Source organism: Gracilinanus agilis, chromosome 4 (assembly GCF_016433145.1).
Source record: "Gracilinanus agilis isolate LMUSP501 chromosome 4, AgileGrace, whole genome shotgun sequence".
Lineage (NCBI taxonomy): Eukaryota > Metazoa > Chordata > Mammalia > Didelphimorphia > Didelphidae > Gracilinanus > Gracilinanus agilis.
Genome location: NC_058133.1, coordinates 239,320,113 through 239,341,898, shown reverse-complemented (window position 1 = coordinate 239,341,898; position 21,786 = coordinate 239,320,113). Strand labels below are relative to the sequence as shown.

Below are 21,786 nucleotides of genomic sequence, written 5' to 3'. Positions count from 1 at the left end.
TTTAGTTAGACAAAGACACAACAGAGAAAACATACACAGGTACAGATTATTTTCTTCTCTACATAATTAACATTGCATAGGGAATTCTTAAAAAAAAGTGCATGGAATGTAAGAAATATTGCAAATTGTCCTTTTTTAGTCATGGAACAACATATTTTCAATTTTAGTCAGAGGAAGACAGGAAATATTTCTACATATATTTCACATTGCTTCTACATATGGGTAGAAAAATAATCAGATGGATTTAGACCAGATTACTCCGGTGGTGAAAGAATTCTCACAACACCATTATATCTCTTTTAAAATAAAAAATGTAAACAAGTAGGATTCCACATCTTCCTACACAGATGCTTAGTAAGCCAACATCAACTACATCACAAACAGGCTCAGTAGAGAAGCTGTTTTAGCTTCCATCTTGTAGCTTTAGGGACAGATTAACATCTAGATTTGTGTCTATATTATACAAGATATATTTATCTATACGCACTGAATACTGGGCTATCTACAGAATAAAACTCAATGCATAATCATAAAACATATACAGGATAGAAATCAGTATAGAAAATGTTAGTTTAGAAAGAAAAAAAAAAGACCCATTTCCCAAATAGCACAGATTCCTTGCTCACCTATTCCCCAACACTTCCCTTACCAAAATGAACAGTGTGCTTCTGTATTGCTCATCTCATCCCAATGCAGGTGTTATGTTTCCTATGCCATACTCTCTACCACCTGGGAAGCTCTACCAGAACCATTCCAAATTACCATGAATATTCATCAATAGATTCACTCTAATCATTCCTGTCCAGGACAATTGTCTGGCCTCCAAACCATCTTCAATGTCTCAGAGTGACTTTTCCTAGGCAATCTTTGTATTTAGTAAAAAATGGTTTCCACTGTACCCTTTGTGTGTCCTCTTCCTAATGTGACAAATCCAGATGAAATGAAGTTATGAAGATCAGGGCCTCCACTTCGGTGGACATCCTTCCCATAGAGTCCTGTGGGAAAACAGTAGATAAAGGAAAAATTATTTTATATACCTCAGACACTTGCCATTTATTTCTAACCTATCTTATAGAAATCTGCTGGACGGTAAAATTCATGAAAGCAGGAGGTATATTTCACTATCTAAATCATCCTTTGGTGCAAGATATAGTGTATGTATATATATATATATATATATATATATATATATATACATATTGTATTTGTTTTAAATTTATCTAATTTATTCAATTAAATCAATTAAAATTAATCAGAACTTAATTCCAAATAAAATGGGCATTTTAACATTCATAGTACAATAAAGATAAGATTTCACAATACTTGTATATATACACATAATTTTACTGTTTGCGTTTTTTTCCTCATTGGGGAAAAAAACCAACAAGGCATTCACATACTTAATATTTATATAATACCATAAAGTTTGTAAAAAAGCTTTACATATATTATCTTATTTGAGCTTCATAATAACCCTATGATAGGAGCTATTATTATCTCTATTTAATAGATGAGGAAACTGAGGTCAAGAGAGATTGAATGAATTATTTAAGGTCAAACAGTTAGCAAGTATATGAGCCAAGAATCAACTTGAAGTCTTTTGAATTCCATATGTTAGGTATTCAAGTCATTATTATGAGGTATCAGAAACATTTTTTCTGTAAAGAACCAAAATGGTAACTATTTTAGGTCTTATAGGCCAAGAGGTAAAATCAAGGATGCCATGTATATACTTGCTATGACAAGAGAAAAAAACAAATTTCCACAAATTTTTATTGGTGAAATTAAAAATAATTAAGTACAGCCTGTAAGATGAGAGCTTGCTGGGATGTTAGCAAGATGATAGACTTGAATGATTGAGTCCATCATGGCCTCTCTCTCCTATCATCCTTCCTGAGAGGGCATGAGGTATTCTCTGCATGAAGGTGTGTTTATGAATGGGCAAGTGGCAATAGCCTGATGAGGGTTTCTTCTTGAGGCTAATGATAATAGGTCCCCAGGCTTAGCAGCCTAAAGAACCCCTTTAGTCAGACCACCTTGTCAGGTCAAAGCTGCACAGCAGTGGGGCTTGGCTATTGGAGCCAAGCCCTAAGCTGGCTGACCTTCCCACTCCCTCTTGTTCCTTCTATATCCCTATCTCAAGAATCTCTTTATTTGACCGCTTTTCAAAGTTTATTAAAGTTATTAATATTGTAGGATTTGGGCGAGGGGCAGTGGTACTAAGGGGGTCCCTGAACTAATCCCAATTAAAGTCCTTCTTCCTTGGTCAAACCAAATGGGGAGGCTTGGAATTCACCTGCCCTTCCCTATATATTATCCCTAAGCTAAATACAGATTGATATTGAAATCAGGGGTCTCTGTTTGTAATGTAGACAGCTTGAGAGCCATCTTGGTTGGCCTAAGGTCTAGGGGAGGGGAGCCTTGACTCTCTGAGGCTCTGGTGTGTCCTGGAACTCTTCCTTGATGGTCTCAGGTTAATTCAGGACCAACACAAATTTTGGGGTGTTCAACTGTCTCCAGGAAATTCCTCTAAGGTCTTCTCTAGATATCAAAGTACCCAAGAGTCCTTCCTCTCCCCTCTGAGATCCCAGAACCAAGACCTCAGGGTTTTTTCATTCCCGCAATCCTTTGCTCCCCCAAGCTCAACTGTTGCTCTGTCACTCATCTCTGTTCTGAACAGAGTTCTTGCAAATCTGTCCTTACAAACCTTTTGTACTATAGATCTAGTAATAAGAACTGAAAAATGAGTAAAAATATTTAGAAATATTTCAATGAATTAAGGTTCTAAGTTTGTGTACCCTAACATCAAAATTGCTTCTAAATGTTCATCATAAATGATCAGATTTTATACATTTCATCTTTGAAAGTATATTTTCAAAGATTGGAACTGCCAAATACTGATATCAAACCATAGGAGACTCCTGGGTTAAGATGACCGCAGTGTAGAGGTAGGACTCTTCCTCTCTTCATCACTGACCAATACAGACTATCTCAAAAGAACAAAAAAAATGAAGTTCAGATGAATGAAGGGGCTCCACAGTAGAATGCAACATTGAAGGTTCATAGGATCTAGGCATTTCCAAGCTATAAGGGGGTGAAACAGCTACCACCAAAATGTGAGCTGATCAATCCTCCCCAACTCCATCTACAGTGCCAGAGTCAAAGCCACTGTGCCAGAATCAGAACAAGCAAGGGGAAATCTCTAGGTTCTTGGGAGCTGACTATAAACACCAGGGACTTAACCCTGAGAGTAGCTAGATTTGGAATAGAGTGGAGAGGGGTGGGACACAAGAGAACCTGCAGGGACTCAGAAAGTAGCTTCAGGCAAAAACCACTCCTTAGCTCCATACACAGAGATCCTGCCCTACTCACTCAGATTTCTGGCTGGAAAGGGAGGAAAAAACCAGCATAGTATTATATTCAAGGAGATCACTAACTCTATTTGATGTATATGAAGATGATGTACAGAGAGGATAGGATAACAGTTGCCCAGGCAGAATCCTTCAGGTATAAGTGGTTTATCCCTTCAGGACCCACCTGGGGTTAATTGATATTATTAAATTGGGCTCTTCAGCTGAGATAATGTTGGTAATCTGACTGCGTTGACTCCCTTCCCAAAATAAGTTATAAACCGATTTCTGGAAGGTACTTTAAACTTTAAATCTATTTGGTAAGAAAGATAATGGTAAAGGATTGAGGTATTAGGAGACCCTACTTTAAATTGCTACTAATGAATCTCTAACTGCAGGCAATGAAGGAATCAAGATGATAGCTTCCCTCTGGTCCAGCCTGGCCAGAGCTAAACCAGAATAGGTAAACTGCTGGGAAATCTTCAGCTTCTTCTTCTGAAGATCTTAAGCTTTAACAGTTGAGATATATCCACCCTTTCCACCCTCCTCTTCTTCTCCTGCCCACTTCCCGGATCCCTCCTGGGCCCTGGGAAGCCTAGATAGCTAAGATGATGAAACTCCTAATATCTAGGGGCAGTAGACACAGAGATGGTGGTCAAGTACAGATTGATAACAGTACAGGAAACACAGGAGGAGCTTGCAAGGTAGTGTTTGCAACTCTCTATCTCCAAGACCAGGATCCACATTGATCTCTAGCCTCAGGACAGGAAAAAGACCCCAGAACCTCTCTCAGGGTTCTCAACTGCTCTCTCCTGCCTCCCACATGCCTCTCTGGGAACATTCTATCCAACTGACTTATCTGTCAATCATTGAGTGAACTTCAAGCTCCCAGAGATTCAATATAACAATAGCAATGGCCATCAATACCCAAGAAATACAATCTTCAACCACTAAAAAAAAACAAGAGAAAGGCATTGAACCTGGATAATTTTTGTTATCCAGAATTTTTATTATCCAGAGAAAAAATCCAGACTACAGAGGAGACAGCAGAGGATGACAAAGAAGTAAACACATAAAAAACTTCCAAAAAAATTGAAATTGGTCACAAGCTTTTGAAGAGTTCAAATCTGAGATTATGAGAATGATAGAAGAAAATTGGCAAGAAAAGTAGGAAATAGTTCAAAAAGAAAATAACAGTATAAAAGACAGAATTTCTCAATTAGAAAAAGAAGCCCAAAAATCAAATGAAATGATAAGCAAACTGAATATGAGCTGATGGAAGCCATGGAAAGCAGGATAGACCAAACTGAAAAGGAAAATCAAAAGATCATAGCAGAAATCCAGTCTTAAAAAACCAGAATTGGGCAAGTAGAAGCTAATGATCTCACAAGAGCAAGAATTAATAAAGCAAAGTCAAGAGTGACAAAATAGAAGGAAACTTGAAATATCTCACTGAGAAAATTAATGATCTTGAAAACAGATCTAGAAGAGACAATTTGAGAATCATCGTTCTACCCAAAAACCCAGAAATAAACAGAAATCTTGACATCATATTATCTAAGAAAATTGCCCTGATGTTCTTCAACGAGAGGGCAAAATAGACATTGAAAGAATCCATAGATCACCCTCTACATTAAATCCTCAAAAGACAACCTCCAGGAACATAATTTCCAAATTAAAGAGCTTCCAAGGTAAGGAGAAATATTACAAGACAGAAAGAGACAATTCAGATATCAAGGAGCACCAATCAGGACTACACAGGATCTGGCAGCCTCTGCACAAAAAGACCACAAGGCTTGAAATATGATATTCAGAAAGGCAAGAGAATTGAGTCTACAACCAAGGATCACCTACCCATGAAAATTGACTATATGTTTCCAGGGGAAAGTATGGGCATTCAACAAAATAGAATTTTTTCCAAGTATTTGTAAAGAAAAGACTAGAACTAAGCATAAAGTTTGATATCCAAACACAAAAATCAAGAGAAACATGAAAAGGTAAATAAGAAAGAGAGGTGAAAGAAAAAATATATTTTTTGATTTTCTTCTTTAAGGGCATCAATAAGATCAAATTGTTTATATTCCTATATGGAAAAATGTCATTTGTTACTCCCCAAAATTGTATTCACTATTATCCTAATTAGAAGAAATATTCATAAGTAGAGGTTGGGGTACTAAGTGGTCTAAGATGATATGCAAAAAAAGAAAAGGGAGGGGAATAGAAGATGGCACCAAGAGAAACTTGAAGGAATAAGAAAAAATAGGATAATCTATACCATACAAAGAGGTGCATGGGAAGGGGAGGGGAAGAATACTATTATAAGAAGGAGAGGAAGATAGTGTTAATAATACTCTCAGTTGAATCAATTCTGAGAGGGAAGAACTTCTAGATCCATTGGAGTTTCAGATTCTCTTACCGAACAGGGAAAGCTAGAAGGGAAAAATCAAGGTGGGGAGTGGGGCAGGGAGTAGAAAAAGGAAGGAAAAGAGAGGGGGGAGGGAATATAAATAGACCTTAAAAATAATAAGAACAAGGGAACAAAAAGGGAGGGGTGGAAAGAGAAGTAAAATAAGGGTGGGATTTAGGGGGACTGATTAAAAGCTGGTTTAAAAGGAAACAGTGAAAGAAGAAAGGACAGAACTTGGAGAGGAAATCAAAATATTGGGGAATGCACAGGTGGTAATCATAACTCTGAATGTGAATGGGATGAACTCACCCATAAAAACGAATCATATAGCAGAGTGGATTAGAAACCAAAATCCTACAATATCTTGTTTAGAAGAAAATCTATTGGGCATCAACTGAGAAAAAGAAGGCAGGAGTCACAATCATGATATTGGACAAAGCCAAAGTAAAAATAGATCTACTTAAAAGAGATAGGGAAGGTAATTACAACCTGATAAGAAGCAATAGATAATGAGGAAATATCAGTATTCAACATGTATGCAACAAATGGTATAGCATCCAAATTTCTAAAGGAGAAATTGGTCGAGCTCAAGGAGGAAATAGATAATAAAACTATACTAGTAGGAGACCTGAACCTTCTTCTTTCAGATCTAGATAAATCAAACCAAAAAGTAAATAAGAAAGAGGTAAGAGATGTGAATGAAATCTTAGAAAAATTAGAGTTAATAGATATGTGGAGAAAAATAAATAGGGACAAAAAGGAATACACCTGCTTTTCAGCAGCACATGGTAAATTCACAAAGATTGTCCATGTACTAGGGCATGAAAACATGGCAAACAAGTACAAAAAAGCAGAAATAATAAATGTAACCTTTTCAGATCATAATGTAATAAAAATAATAATTAGTAAAGGTACATGGAGAGATGAACCAAAAATTAATTGGAAATTAAATAATATGATTCTCCAAAATTGGTTAGTTAAAAAACAAATCATAGAAACAATTAATAATTTCATTGAAGAGAATGACAATAATGAGACATCACCTATACATGTATGGGATTCGGCCAAAGCAGTACTCAGGGGCAAATTTATATCTTTGAGTGCATTTATTAACAAATTATGGAGAACAGAGTTCAATGAATTGGGAATACAAATCAAAAAACTAGAAAGAGAACAAATTAAAAATCCCCAGTTGAAAACTAAATTAGAGATCCAAAAATTAAAGGAGAAGTTAATAAAATCAAAAGTAAAAGAACTATTAATTAATAAATAAGACTAGATGCTGGTACTTTGAAAAAACAAATTAAATAGACAAAGTATTGGCCTATCTAATAAAAAAAAGGAAAGAAGAAAACCAAATCAACAGTATCAAAGATGAAAAGGGAGATCTCACATCTAATGAAGAGGAAATTAAAGCAATCATTAAAAACTATTTTGTCCAATCACATGGCAATAAACATGGTAATCTAGGTGATATGGATGAATATTTACAAAAATGTAAATTGCCTAGATTAACAGAAGATGAAATAGAATACTTAAATAATCCCATATCAGAAAAAGAAATTGAACAAGCTATTAAAGAACTACCTAAGGAAAAAATCCACAGAACCAGATGGATTCACAAGTGAATTCTATCAAACATTTAAAGAATAACTAATCCCAATATTATACAAACTATTTGACATAATACACAAAGAAGGAGCTCTATCAACTTCCTTTTATGACACAAATATGGTACTGATTCCAAAGCCAGGCAATCCAAAAACAGAGAAACAAAACTAAAGACCCATCTCCTTAATGAACATAGATGTAAAAATCTTAAATAGAATACTAGGAAAAAGGCTCCAGCAAGTGATTATTAGGGTTATTCACTATGATCAGATGGGATTTATACAAGGAATGCAAGGATGGTTCAACATTAGGAAAACCATCCACATAATTGACCATATCAACAATCTAACAAACAAAAATCCCATGATTATCTCAATAGATGCAGAAAAAGCCTTTGACAAATTATAGCATCCATTCCTATTGAAAACACTGAAAAGTATAGGAATAGAAGGACCTTTCCTAAAAATAATAAACAGTATAAATTTTTTGAGGCTAGAGCCTTGTAAGTCCCCAGGCTGCTCCTTGCCTTAATGGACCCCAGGCCATAATTCTCAGTCATCTTCAAATGGCCAAATAGCATACAGTTAGACATTTTCTGGATTTCCTAGTTATTGGAGCCTAAGTGACACTAGTGTCAAGATGTGAAAGGCAAGAGGATACCTCTCAATGGTTTTAACCTTGGTTCCCTCTTGAGGGATATCTAAGTGTCTATGACATTGCAATGGGACTGTTTCAATATGTTACTGAAGAATTTATTATAGTCATATCGTTACGTTGTTTCATGGTGTTGGACTCTGTGATCCTATTTGGGGGTTTTCCTTCTTCAGCTCACTTTACATATGAGGAAACTGAGGCAAGTAGGTAAATGACTTGCCCAGGATTATACCACTAGTTAGTGTCTGTGGCCAGATATTAACTCAGAAGATGAATCTTCCTGATGAGGCCCAGTACCGAGCTACGCATCACAGGTATATGACCATGATGGTGGACGTTTGCACATGTGCTAATTATGGCATGCAGAGACTTCTCTGTGGGCATGCACACATCCCTGGCAGAGTTAGTTACTAGAAAGGCAGAGGGACTCCAATGGAGCTGCTCCCTTCCCTCTTTCCACTGTTCCTCCCCATTCCTCTGTGTTTACTCCCTCCCCTGAGCTTTGCACTCAGGCCACTCTCCTCCCTTTCTTCCTCCCCTGTCCATCCTGGGGCTCCTGTGACCCTCCTCCCTTAGGAGAGAAGGCTGAGACTAAGGGGAAGACATGGACCTGCACTTTCAAGAAGGACCAGGTGAAGGCCTTGCTGTGGGCCGTGTGTAACTGCCCTGGGTAGTAGGAAGGAAGGAAACAGAGGTGGAAGCTTGAGCTGAAGGAACACCTTACCCCAATCCAACTTCCAACCCTGTGCCCTCCCTGGGGTGCCTCCTTTGCTTTCAAGATCTGCACCCCTCCCCCAGACCACTCTGAGTGCCAGGGAAGATCCCCCTGCTGCACCAAGACTCAAAATCTATGGGCTGGTTTGCTGAAGGGAAGAAAACTCCAAGACTCCACCCCTTGCAAGATTAGGGGGAGCATAAAGACCCCTGGCAGTTCCACCCTCACCTAGAAGACTTTGGGTCAAGTGGACTGTAGCCAGAGCAGAATCACTGGTAAAGCAATTCTTACAAGCCCAGACTTGACCGGAACCCAGAGTAAGATTAGCTGCCCCAAAGGATGATTTTTGTTTTAAAATAAAGGGAAACATCTTATCCTAGAACCCTGTTTAAGATGCATCTTCTCTCCCCAGTTGAATGGTGGCAGGATTTGCTGATCCAAGAATCTCTCCCATCTGGCTTTTTCATGAAGAGAGCTGCCTAAGGTGGTCAACAACATCATCAAAATAAGATCCTCCTTCATACAGGATCCATTGTCTCTGGGTGGGGAGGGTATTCTATTTTGGGAAAGGGGTCAAAACATGCTGTCTGGAGTGGGGGCAGGGCACGTCATGAGGTCTCTAAAAGGTTTGCCATCATTAGTATAAGGCCTAAGGAGTTGGCTTAGGGAGTAGACATACTCTCCTATGATTTACCACCATTGTCCATTTCCTCCCATTAACTGTGAGAAGGATATCAAATTATGACACTGCCCACTTCAAGTGGGAGAGGAGGGAGGAAGGAATCATTGTGCTAATACAAGAACTATTAGATGTTAGAGTTATACAAAAGATCATCTCTCAGTTCACTAGCCTAGTGTGGTCAGTGGGAAAGTCCAGTAGTACTTGAAGATTATTTAGATTTTGCAGGGCTGAAACAAGTTGTAGGAAAAGTGAATAGACAATGTTGGCCTCACTGTGCCAGACATTTTGACTGTGACTGAAATTTGGATGGCCACTATTTTTGAATGCTAAGCTAGCTGAAATCTTCTTCTCTACTTCCCTTAAGAAAAAAGTAATACATCCAATTTGTTTTTTAACTTGGCAGATAATGTAAGTATACTGCCCTCAAGAATATCTCAAGAGTTCTACCATCTGGCACCAATTGGTCCAATAAAGTACCCAAGTTCCAACTTGACTCTGATAATATGATCTTTCAATATTGAAAATCTTGTTACAATGGGAATAACCGAGGCAAAAGTGGAAGCCTCCTCTGATTCCCCTAAGAGCTCAGATGGAATAAGATGGGTGGGCAGTTAATTCAGATAAGATAAACAACTATCCTAACAGGACAAGTTCCTGGGAATACTGTGGGTAGAGGCCAGAAGGATATCTCTGAGAAAGAATTGGCTAGTCTTGAAGTATGCAACAACCAAGAACAGATTCATGCTCTTATTTGGCTAATAGCAGCATCTTCGTTTAGAGATCATTAGGCCTTTAGACTGTCACTTGATATGCTGAAAAGTTTGAGAGGGAGCTGAAGCACCAAATTTCATTAGAAACTGCTCAGTCCACATGTATTCTTGTAGCCCACTAAAGACAGGAATTCCAGATATCTACAGCAGAACAGAACCTGTGACAGAAAGAAGCAGACAGAATCCAAAAGATCTCTTGTGTTCTGGACCTGCATGCATATTGACAGGGGGCAATGGCCAATTATGGCCACTTTGAGAAGCAATTATCAGTTTTCCAATTGTTTTTGACTGAGAAAGAGGAACTGACCAGGGATAATCCCATTACTTTGAGAAAGATTCCCATATTCCAATGGGTTTTGACTGAGACTAAGTCCCACAAAGCAGAATGAGCATGTGGCATCAGTTATAAATGGGAGTGGTACATTCAAAGAGGTGAGTCAGTTGCATGCATCACTTTCTTATCAATCCACAAAAGAATATATGCTTGAAGATAATCTTAGTGACTTGGGATCCTTTTCTATTTGACGCCACAAAAGATGTAGAGGCCTGGTTTAATGATGGAATATAGTATATTAAAAATAGACAAGTCCCACAAAGACAAAAGAGATCAAGGTGCCTCAAGATCAGGTTCACATTAATAATCAGTCAACCCAGTGGGCAGAGAGATATATAATGGTATGCCAATGGTTTAGCTGTCTGGTTTTACAAACTAATTGGAAAATCAAGTACAACCCAGTATGGCAGCATTCCTTCAGGGCCATACTAAAAGAACCAAAGACTACCACTCATGCATCTGCCCACCAAAACCAATTTTCTCCCTCACTGAATTCAAATGAAATGGATGATAAAACCTATACTTGATAAATTGCCTCAATAGCAGTGAATGCACATCTGATTCATCCATGAAAACGAACACACTATATCAGATTGAATTCACAAGCAAAGTCTCTACCCCTCCCAAGAAGCCAAGGAAATAAAGGCACTTCTTGTCAACTCTGTCACTATGTAATGATTCTCACAAGTCAGGTCATAGCTGATCCCCAGTTGTATGCATTGAACCCTATCACTATGTGGTGATAGTTTGTCTAGCAGATTAACTTTTTTATATTCCCTCTAATATTCTTTTGGCAGAATAGCCAATTTACAGCTTAGAGAAATTATTTAGGCAATACAATTTGCCTGAACCATTGTCACATAAGTGATGGTATGCCCAGGTGTGACAAAAGGAGCAATATTAAGAGGTATTGATAAATAGTTCTCAGTCAAGATAGTGTTCCAGGGGCTGAAGGGTTAGGGGGACATGGTGGGTCCTATCCACTAGAACTTGGGATCTTTTTCTGTTTGACTCACAAAAGATGTAGAGGCCTGGTTTAATAACAATCTACCTGTAGGCTAATGGGAAAGAAAGTGACTAGCCCTAAGAGGGAGGATGTGTACTGGTGAGGAGAACCCTAGATTCTTCACCTTTCCTTTTTTTAAAATTTCGACAGATAACAGCAGACATTGAATGAGAACCAATTGAGATGCTCTAACTCCAATTGCATTCTGTTCCTGTTGTCCGATTTGATTTTCTACTCAACCTTTGACTCTGGCCATACTGTGGAGTTAGTCACATCCAGGCATAAAAGTGCTCCTGCCTTTTGCAGGGATATAGTTGCAGAACCACCAACACTTTCTTAGCCTGATTTAAACATATCAGTGGCAGCTAATTTCATTAACAGATGGGTCTGTCACCTGACTCTAGGAACATCTGATGAATGTATTTGAAGTACCTTACAAATTTTGGTTCTCTTCATGATAGGCAGAGCCATAATCTTGATCATAATCTGCTTTTGCTACAATGCATTCAGGATCAGGCAATTCCTTCACTGTCTGCCTTATACATTCCCTGAATAGTAAAGTTTTGATTTGAATAATGGGGTGCCAGAACCAGGAGGTAGATGGTTAACTGGTGAAAATCGGTTTGACTGGTATGATCCTAGTTTCCCAGAATGCTAGTGTACCAAGGCTAATAAGCCCATAGACTGAGCATTACCTCTCTTTAGATTTTTGCTGAATTGGCACAATAAAAAACTACTAACCTTCACTATTAGGCAAGTTAGAAAATATTTTCATTTTATTAGTTCTATGCAGAACAGAACAGGTTTCTCTTGGTATCAGTCCTTTGATCAGTTATGGATAATTTCTTCACCTGCCCTCCTCCCATTATGTTCTGCCTATTGTGTCTTCTTTTTTGTCCAATTTAATACCTTAAAGACATCTCAAATTAATTATTTTTATGCCAGATAGGTTGATCTCTCCCTCCTCCAAACTTCTTTCTGTTAAAGGTACCACCATTCTTCCTGATATTTAGATTTACAATCTTGGCTTTAACTAAAGTACTTCTCTTTTACTCATACCCCATAACAAATCAGTAGCCAAGTCCTATTGATTCTATATCCATCTATTTCCCTAAATTCACATGACCATCTTCTTAATTCTGTCAGTTCTGATCTACTTAGAAATCCTGCTTTTTAGCTTCTTAAGGAGAAAGAGGGAGAGACTAAGAAAATCGCTTTAACAGCTGCATATATAGATGAGAATGGACTTACAGATTTTTTTTTCAAAAAGATAATAATCGAATTTATTGGGCCTCAAGAAATTGCAAAGAATATTGAAAGAGATGAGAAAAGGTCCCAGAAGAGAGCCTTGCAATATACCCATGGAATGTGGTTGGTCCAGCAAAAGAAAGTAATCAACAAAGTACAAGGAAAACTGGAAGAGAGAAAAATCTAAAAAGTTGAAAATGAAAAGAGTATTCCAAAGGAGGGGTTTGTCAATAGAACCAAAAGCCTTGAAGAGGTTAAGACAAATGAAGGTTGAGAAAAGGCTGCTACAGAGGTTCCGGGTTAAGATGGCGGCAGAGCAGCTCTTAACCTCTCCTGACCGAAACACACAAAACTCCTCAAGGGGACATAAAAACAAGTCCAGACGAACGGAGGAACCCCACAACAGGGCACAGCGTGGAAGGTACGTGGAATCGAGACATTTCCAGGCTATAAAGGGCTCTCACTAAATCACGGGCTGAGCAACCGCCCCACCCCCACCCCCTCCACACACAAGATCTAGAGCTCTGAAGCCAGCTAAAAAGAAATAGAGCAAGTTTGGGGCACCCATCAAGTCATTGGCAGCTCCGGGACCTGTTCCTGAGAGCAGCAAGATTTAAGACCCCAGTAAGCCAGAGAACGCAAGAGAAATCTGAGTTCCGGAGCAGAGACTGGACGCTGGGCGCAGAGCGCAGGCTGAGCAGAGTACAGGCACAGGTGGAGGCAGGGGTGGAGGCAGACACAGCCAGGAACTAAAGCTCTGAAAACCTGAGTGGGGAACCAGTGCAGACGGGTATACGACTGTAGAAGCAGCGCCCAGAGACTTGTAAAGGAACCTCCTGCAGAGGATCAAGCAAGGGGATCCACCAGGGGGCTTGACACCGGACAGACACTGAGCGCGAGGATAAACCTGAGAAGCTGCTGGACTAATGATGGCTACCCAGACTCAGGAAATTCAGAAGAGAAAGAATAACAAGAAAAAGAAGCCTTTAACACTCGACAACTTTTACAAAGAGAAAATCCAGACAACCGAGCAAACAGAGGAGGAGAACAAACAAGCATCCGGACCCTCCTCATATGAGGAAAACTCCTCACAAGCTATGGAAGAGTTCAAAACTGAGATTTTGAGGAAAATGGAAGAGATCTGGCAAGAAAATAACTGTTTAAAAGGTAAAATCTTGCAATTGAACACCAGAAATGACCAGATTGAAAAGGAATACCAGAAGATCATGGCTGAAAACCAGAAGATTACGGCCGAAAACCGAAAGATTATAGCGGAAAATCAATCCCTAAAGGCTAGAATTGAGCAAGTGGAAGGCAATGATCTCTCAAGACAACAAGAACAAATAAAACAAAGTCAAAAGACTGAAAAAATAGAAGGAAACATGAAATATCTCAATGAGAGAGTGACAGACCAAGAAAACCGGTCTAGAAGAGACAATTTGAGAATAATTGGTCTTCCAGAAAAACCAGAAATTAATAGAAACCTGGACTCCGTACTAAAAGAAATTATTCAGCAAAATTGCCCTGAAGTCCTACAACAAGAGGGCAATATAGACATCGAAAGGATTCATAGAACACCCACTGCATTCGACCCAGAGAAGAAATCAGTTAGAAATATTATTGCCAAATTCAAAAGCTTTCAAGCAAAAGAAAAAATCTTACAAGAAGCCAGAAAGAGACAATTCAAATATCAAGGAGCACCAATCAGGATCACACAGGATCTGGCAGCCTCCACACTAAAAAACCGTAAGGCTTGGATTACAATATTCAGAAAGGCAAGAGAGCTGGGCCTGCAACCACGGATCAACTACCCATCAAAACTGACTATATATTTCCAGGGGAAAGTATGGGCATTCAACAAAATTGAAGAATTCCAGGTATTTGCACAGAAAAGACCAGGGCTAAATGGAAAGTTTGATATCGAACCACAAAAATCGAGAGAAACCTGAAAAGGTAAAAAAGATACAGAGAGAAAAGAAAGAAAACTTATAATTTTTAAATTTGCCTGTTTAAGGGCCTCAGTGAGATCTAATTATCTGTATTCCTATGTAGAGAAATGTTATGTATAATTCTCTGTAGTGAACTCTATTCACCATTATAATATTCACTATTATAGTAATCAGAAGAATAATTCACAGGGTGAGGGTGGAACACTAAATAATCTAAGATGGCGTGGGGGATGGGAAAGAGGGGGTAAATAGCAGGGGACACCAAGAGAAACATGAGTGAATAAGAAAATAGAATATTCTATTACACACAAAGAGGGCTTGAGAGGGAGAGGGGACAAATACTATTATAAGAAGGAAAAGGCAATGGATAGAACACTGGACCTGGAATCAGAAAGATCTGAGTTCAAATCTGGTCTCAGGCATTAATTAGCTGTGTAACTCTGAGCAAGTCTTAGTTTTTTCATCTGTGAAATGGGAATGTAATAATACTACTTATTCCCCAAGGTTGTTATGGGGATAAAATGAGATATATGCATATGAATGGCATGCAAAAATTTAATCAACAGCTGAATGAGAGGGTAGGACTGAGAGAAAAGAGAAGAGAGTAATAGAATTGGATAAATTAAATAACATAAAGAGGTGAGAAAAATCAATACATTGAGTGGAGGACAAGGGTGGGAATGAGCAATAAACTTTACTCTCATTGTAACTGGTTCAGAGATGGAAAAACAAGTATACTCAGTGGGCTATGGAATTCTATCATGCTTCAGAGGAGTAGAAGGGGAACAAGAAAAGAGAAGTTGGGGATAATTGAAGGGAGGGGGAACTGGAAGGGTGACAAAAAGCAAAATACTGTTGAGAAGGAACAGAGTGAAAGAGAATAGAGTAGGATCTAAAGGGGATAATACTATGGAGGGCAAAATGCAGTTAATAATGATAACACTAAATGTGAATGGGATGAACTCACCCATTAAACAGAAGCAGATATCAGAGTGGATTAAAAACCAGAATCCTACTGTATGTTGTTTACAAGAAACACATTTAAGGCAAAGTGACACAAGACTGTAGCAGAATTTATTATTCATCATCTAACATAAGAAGAGCAGTATTAGCAATCATGACACAAGGCAAAGTCAAGGTAGAAACTGAAATGATTAAAGGAGATAAGGAGAAAAGTTTTTTGCTAAAAGATACTATAAACAATGAAGTAACATCATTACTAAACATTTTTGCACCAAATGGTATAGCATCTAGATTTCTAAAGGAAAAATTGAAGGATGTAAAGGAGGAAATAGATAGTAAGACCATACTAACGGGGGATCTTAACCTTCCCCTTTCAGAACTAGATAAATTGAATCAAAAAATAAATAATAAAGAAGTAAGAGAACTAAATAAAATGCTAGAAAAATTAGAGTTAATAGATATCTGGAGAAAACTGAACAAGAATTAAAAGGAATATACCTTCTCATCAGCACATAGTGCATATATACAAAGATCAATCATGTACTAGGGCATAGAAATTTTGCAAAGAAATGCAGAAAATCAGAAATAATAAATGCCACTTTTTCAGATCATAATTAACTAGGTTACATCGAAAGGCAAATATAAAATTAATTGAAAACTAAATAATCTAATTCTTCAAAACTTGTGGGACAAAGATGGAATCATAGAAACAATTACAGGCTTCATTAAAGAGAATGACAATGAGGAAACATCATATCAAAACCTATGGGATATAGCTAAAGCAGTACTCAAAGGAAATTATATCTCTTAGGGCCTATTCGAACAAAATCGAGAAAGAGGAAATCAATTAATTGGGTTTGCAACTTAAAAAATTAGAAAAAGAATAAATTAAAAATCCCGAGATAAAAACTAAATTGGAAATCCTAAAAATTAAAGGAGAAATTAATAAAGTCAAAAGTAAAATATCTGTTTAACTAATAAATAAGACTAGGAGAGGGTACTTTGGAAAAACAAATAAAACAGATAAAGTACTGGTAAATCTAATAAAAAAAAGAAGAGAATCAAATTCATAGTATCAAAAAATGAAAAGGGTGATTTCACCTCTAATGAAGAGGAAATTAAGACAATTATTAAGATCTACTATGTCCAATTATGTGGCAAAAATATGACAATTCTATCAAACATTTAAAGAATAACTAATTTCAATACTATACAAATTATTTGACAAAATAAGGAAAGAAGGAATCTTGCCAAATTCCTTTTATGTTACAAATGTGGTACTGATTCCAAAGCCAAGCAGACCAAAAACAGAGAAAGAGAACTACAGACCAATCTTCTTAATAAATATTGATGCAAACAATCTTAAATAGAATACTAGCAAAAAGAATCCAGCCACAAGGATGATTAACTATGATTAGGTGGGATTTATACCAGGAATGCAAGGATGGTTTAATATTAGGAAAGCCATCCACATAATTGACTATATCAATAATAAAACCAACAGAAATTACATGATTATCTCAATAGATACAGAAAAAGTCTTTGACAAAATATAACACCAATTCTTATTGAAAACACTAGAAAGTACAGGAATAGACAGGCCATTCCTCAAAATAATAAACAATACATATTTAAAACCATCAGCAAGTATCATTTGCAATGGGGACAAGGGAGATGCCTTCCCAATAAGATCAGGAATGAAGCAAAGATATCCATTATCACCTCGATTATTTAATATTGTCCTGGAAACTAGTGATAGCAATTGGAGAAAAAAAAGAGACTGAAGGAATTAAAGTAGGCAATGGGGAGACTAAACTATCACTCTTTGCAGATGATATGAATGTATGCTTAAATAACCCCAGAAAATCAACTAAAAGATTAGTGTAAATAATTAAAAACTTTAGCAAAGTTGCAGGGTACAAGATAAAACCACTTAAACCAACAGCATTTCTATGTATTTCCAACAAAACTCAGCAGCAGGAGTTAGAAATTTCTCAAAGGAGAAATTAATAAAATCAAAAGTAAAAGAACTATTGAATTAATAAATAAGACTAGAAGCTGGTATTTTGAAAAAACAAATAAAATAGACAAAGTACTGGTCAATCTAATAAAAAAAAGGAAAGAAGAAAACGAAATCGACAGTATCAAAGATGAAAAGGGAGACCTCACCTCTAATGAAGGGGAAATTAAGGCAATCATTAAAAACTATTTTGCCCAATTATATGGCAATAAATATAGCAATCTATGTGAGATGAATGAATATTTGCAAAAGTATAAATTGCCTAGATAAACAGCAGAAGAAGTAGAATACTTAAATAATCTAATATCAGAAAAGGAAATTGAACAAGCCATCAAAGAACTCCCTAAGAAAAAATCATCAGGGCCTGATGGATTCACAAGTGAATTCTATCAAACATTCAAAGAACAATTAATCCCAATATTATTCGATATAATAAGCAAAGAAGGAGTCCTACCAAATTACTTTTATGACACAAATATGGTATTGATTCCAAAGTCAGGTAGATGAAAAACAGAGAAAGAAAATTACAGACCAATCTCCTTGATGAAGATAGATGCAAAAATCTTAAATAGAATACTGGTCAAAAGACTCCAGCAAGTGATCAAGAGGGTTATCCATCATGATCAGGTTGGATTTATACCAGGAATGCAAGGATGGTTCAACATTAGGAAAAACCATCCATGTAATTAAACATATCAACACGAAAAACAACAAAACCCACATGATTATCTCAATAGATACTGAAAAAGCCTTTGACAAAATTCAAGACCCATTCCTACTGAAAACACTAGAAAGTATAGGAATAGAAGGTCCTTTCCTAAAAATAATAAACAGTATATATCTTAAACCATCAAAAAGCATCATATGCAATGGGGATAAATTAGAAGCCTTTCCAATAAGATCAGGCGTGAAACAAGGATGTTCATTATCACCTCTATTATTTAACGTTGTACTAGAAACAATATAAAAAGAGGCAAAAGTCCATCTTTGTCCTCCAGGAATTTACAATCCAATGGTCAAGCTTACAATCAAATGGAGGAATATATATGATCAAATGGGGTAGTACATAATAGTCCAAAGCAAACTACCAACTCAAACATAACTTTCCTCTGTTCCTCACCCTTCTGAAAATCTTTTCCAGTTTTTAGTAAATCTTTTCCATAGTTTTCTCTATTTCTTCTCATTTATAATAGAAGTCTGTACTGCTGTCACTCTGCTTCACTTAATCGCAATCAGCTGTCTTAGCTGATACTATACAAATGACTTAAAATTCGACTTTTAAGATGGATCAGTCTTATTTTTATATATAGTTAGCAAAACCAAAATTAATTTAAAATTACATTTAGTAGGTACATGTTTAAACAAAACACTTTCTTCAAATTCTTACTTAAAGAAACATACTTAATAGTGTCCTTTGTGTTTTTAAAGGTACTTTAATCCTATATGTAGTCATTTAAAATATGTACTTTGTAAATTTTAAATTTAGTTGGTCTTCACAACAACCCTATGAAGTAGTTATTTCAATTATCTTCACACTTACTAGTTTTATGATTCTAGGCAAGTCATTTGTCCTCTTTCTTCATTTCTATAATGGGAGATGACTGTTGAATGATCATATGAGATTATTTGCACACCTTAAAATGCTATATAGATGTTGAGTATTATTACTTTAATTCAATCATTGAACAAACACTTTGGCTAGGTATTAAAGATACAAACGTAAGAACAATACAGGTGAATTTTCTTTTTCGTCTATGGTAATGTTGCTAGATGGTACAATGGAAACAATTCTAGACCTAGAGACAGAAAGATCTAAGTTCAAATATGACTTTAGCAACTTATTAGCTATATGATGTTCCCCAGCTACAAAAGGAGGATAATAAATCAAGCTTTTTGTAAATATTATTATCATTTTTAAGTCCTCCAAACTTAAAGGAAAGAATGTAAATATTTGAATTTATGTCTCTCATAGAAAAGCTACATCAAGCTATCTTTCTGTAAGGTCTGATAAATGGGGTTTTCTGATGATAGCAGGTTTCCTCCCCCATTCATCCCCCCTAATTCTCCCACCCCATTTTTTATTGAGTATGTGGAAATCTGTATCATGTTAAAGTGATTAGGAAAGAGCTTCAAGAATACCTCATTGCAGAGCCTATAGATTTTGCTAACTAGTAGTATTAATTACCTTAATCAGTCACTTTCAGGCATCCAATCTTGAGATGTAAAATCACTACAGAAGGTGCCTGTGTTAGCAAAACATTGTTACAACTCAGTCATAATACAGAAAAATGAATACATAAATATCTTCTGTTTGCATAAAGTCTAATAAACAACTATGAATGTATTTTTTGAAGCCAAGGTAAAACAAAAAAAAAAATCTACTGTCTCCATGTTAAGCAGCAGTATAGTAATTGCTTGTTACACATGATGTGATCCCTATCTACTTTTCCTCCTTTCTCTTCTTCATAGATCTGAGAATTTAGGAATATACCTTAACAATCATGAGGACTAGAAGTGATCTATTTAAGTTCACATAGGAGAAATTGTAACTCTGTGGTATCCTACTATTACATTACTTTAAATATGTCCCACATCTTTCCTCTTTCCATTCCTTAATACTTCTCCACATGTCACCTGCCTCTCCTTCAGTGTTACCTGCTCCAAGAAAAGTGTGCTAGGTAGAAGTGGTAGAAGTCATCTCTCCCTTCTTTAAGATATTTTAGTACTTTGTACATCTCTCATGGTATATATCACATTATCTGGCCGTTACTGTAGACTTTTCCTTAACATATATTTTCATAGCTATTTTACTTACCCTACTGAAATGTAAACCCCTTATAGATAATGGTTCTATTTTATTCATTTTCATGGATAGAGAGTTAATCATATTTGAATATGTGACACTTATTAGCTTGTATAACATTGAGCAAGTTGCTAAAACCTCAGTTTCCTCATCTGTAAAATGTTAATAAAAATACTTTTAGTACCCACCTCCCATTCTGCAAACTTTTAAAGTGTTATAAACATTTCAGTCATCATCATCATCTCTATCATCATTATCATCTTGATATCGATTACAATATCCTACTTATAGTAAAAGTTTAATAAATATTACAAAATTTAAAAAATATACTTCCCTTCTTAAATGCAGAGGTGGGATACATACATACATATATACATATATATATATAAACATATGTGTATGTATATATTTATATATATGTATCATGGTTTTCTTGGCAAGGGACAGGAGAAATATAATGGAAAATTAAAGTAAATATAGAAGATATCGATAATATTGAAATAAATGTGATATTTAATGTTCTATTTTGTGATAGTAGTAAGGCAGAACAGGGAAGATTTTACCTTAAACAGAGCTTCTCATAAATTTAGAATTAGACTGTAGAATAATCAAGTTCAACTCCCTCTAAATAGTAGGAAACTGATATTTAGAGAAGGTGAATGATTTGCTCAACATTACACAATTAGTATGAAATCAGAGCTATCATTTAATGTCATTTCCACTGGCAAATTCAAATCAGTTGTACCATTTGACAGTGCAAAGGACTTTAGTAGCAAGAAGTTAAAGGCTGGAAACAGGGCTGGGGATCTAGAGAGAGATGGGTGCTGCCATTCTCAGGATTCCTGTGCCAATCTGCATGCTGGTAACTACTTTTGTGATGATGAGGAAAGTGGCTTTATGTGTATTGTTTTTACATTAATTTTCCTGGTCACCAAGGGCCACACTTTTCTAAGTAATCTAGTTTAGGGACAGAAGATTGGTGTATATAGAGCACCAGGTCTGGAGTCAGGAGGATGTGGGCTCAAATCTGGCCTGACATTTCCTAGTTGTATGACCCTGGGCAAGTCACGTAACCCTTATTGCCTAGCGTTTACCATTCTTCTATCTTAGAATTGACACTAAGAAGGTAAGGCTATTTTAAGAAAAAGAAAGGAGGAAAGAAAGAAAGAAAGAAAGAAAGAAAGAAAGAAAGAAAGAAAGAAAGAAAGAAAGAAAGAAAGAAAGAAAGAAAGAAAGAAAGAAAGAAAGAAAGAAAGAAAGAAAGAAAGAAAGAA

At 36.5% G+C, this 21,786-nt stretch overlaps 1 protein-coding gene across 3 annotated transcripts in view; it reads right to left on the bottom strand.

Moving 5' to 3' along the window:
- SHISA6 (shisa family member 6) overlaps nucleotides 1–21,786 on the bottom strand; it is a 568,935-nt gene that overhangs the window by 274,680 nt on the left and 272,469 nt on the right. Inside the window, exon 3 of one of the 3 annotated variants that reach the window (XM_044672701.1) lies at nucleotides 895–995. The exons of 1 other annotated variant lie outside the window; for it this stretch is intronic. In XM_044672701.1, the coding sequence (XP_044528636.1) occupies nucleotides 895–995 (101 nt within the window). The remainder of the gene's footprint in view (nucleotides 1–894; nucleotides 996–21,786) is intronic. One more of the 3 variants, XM_044672702.1, reaches the window with a different exon arrangement.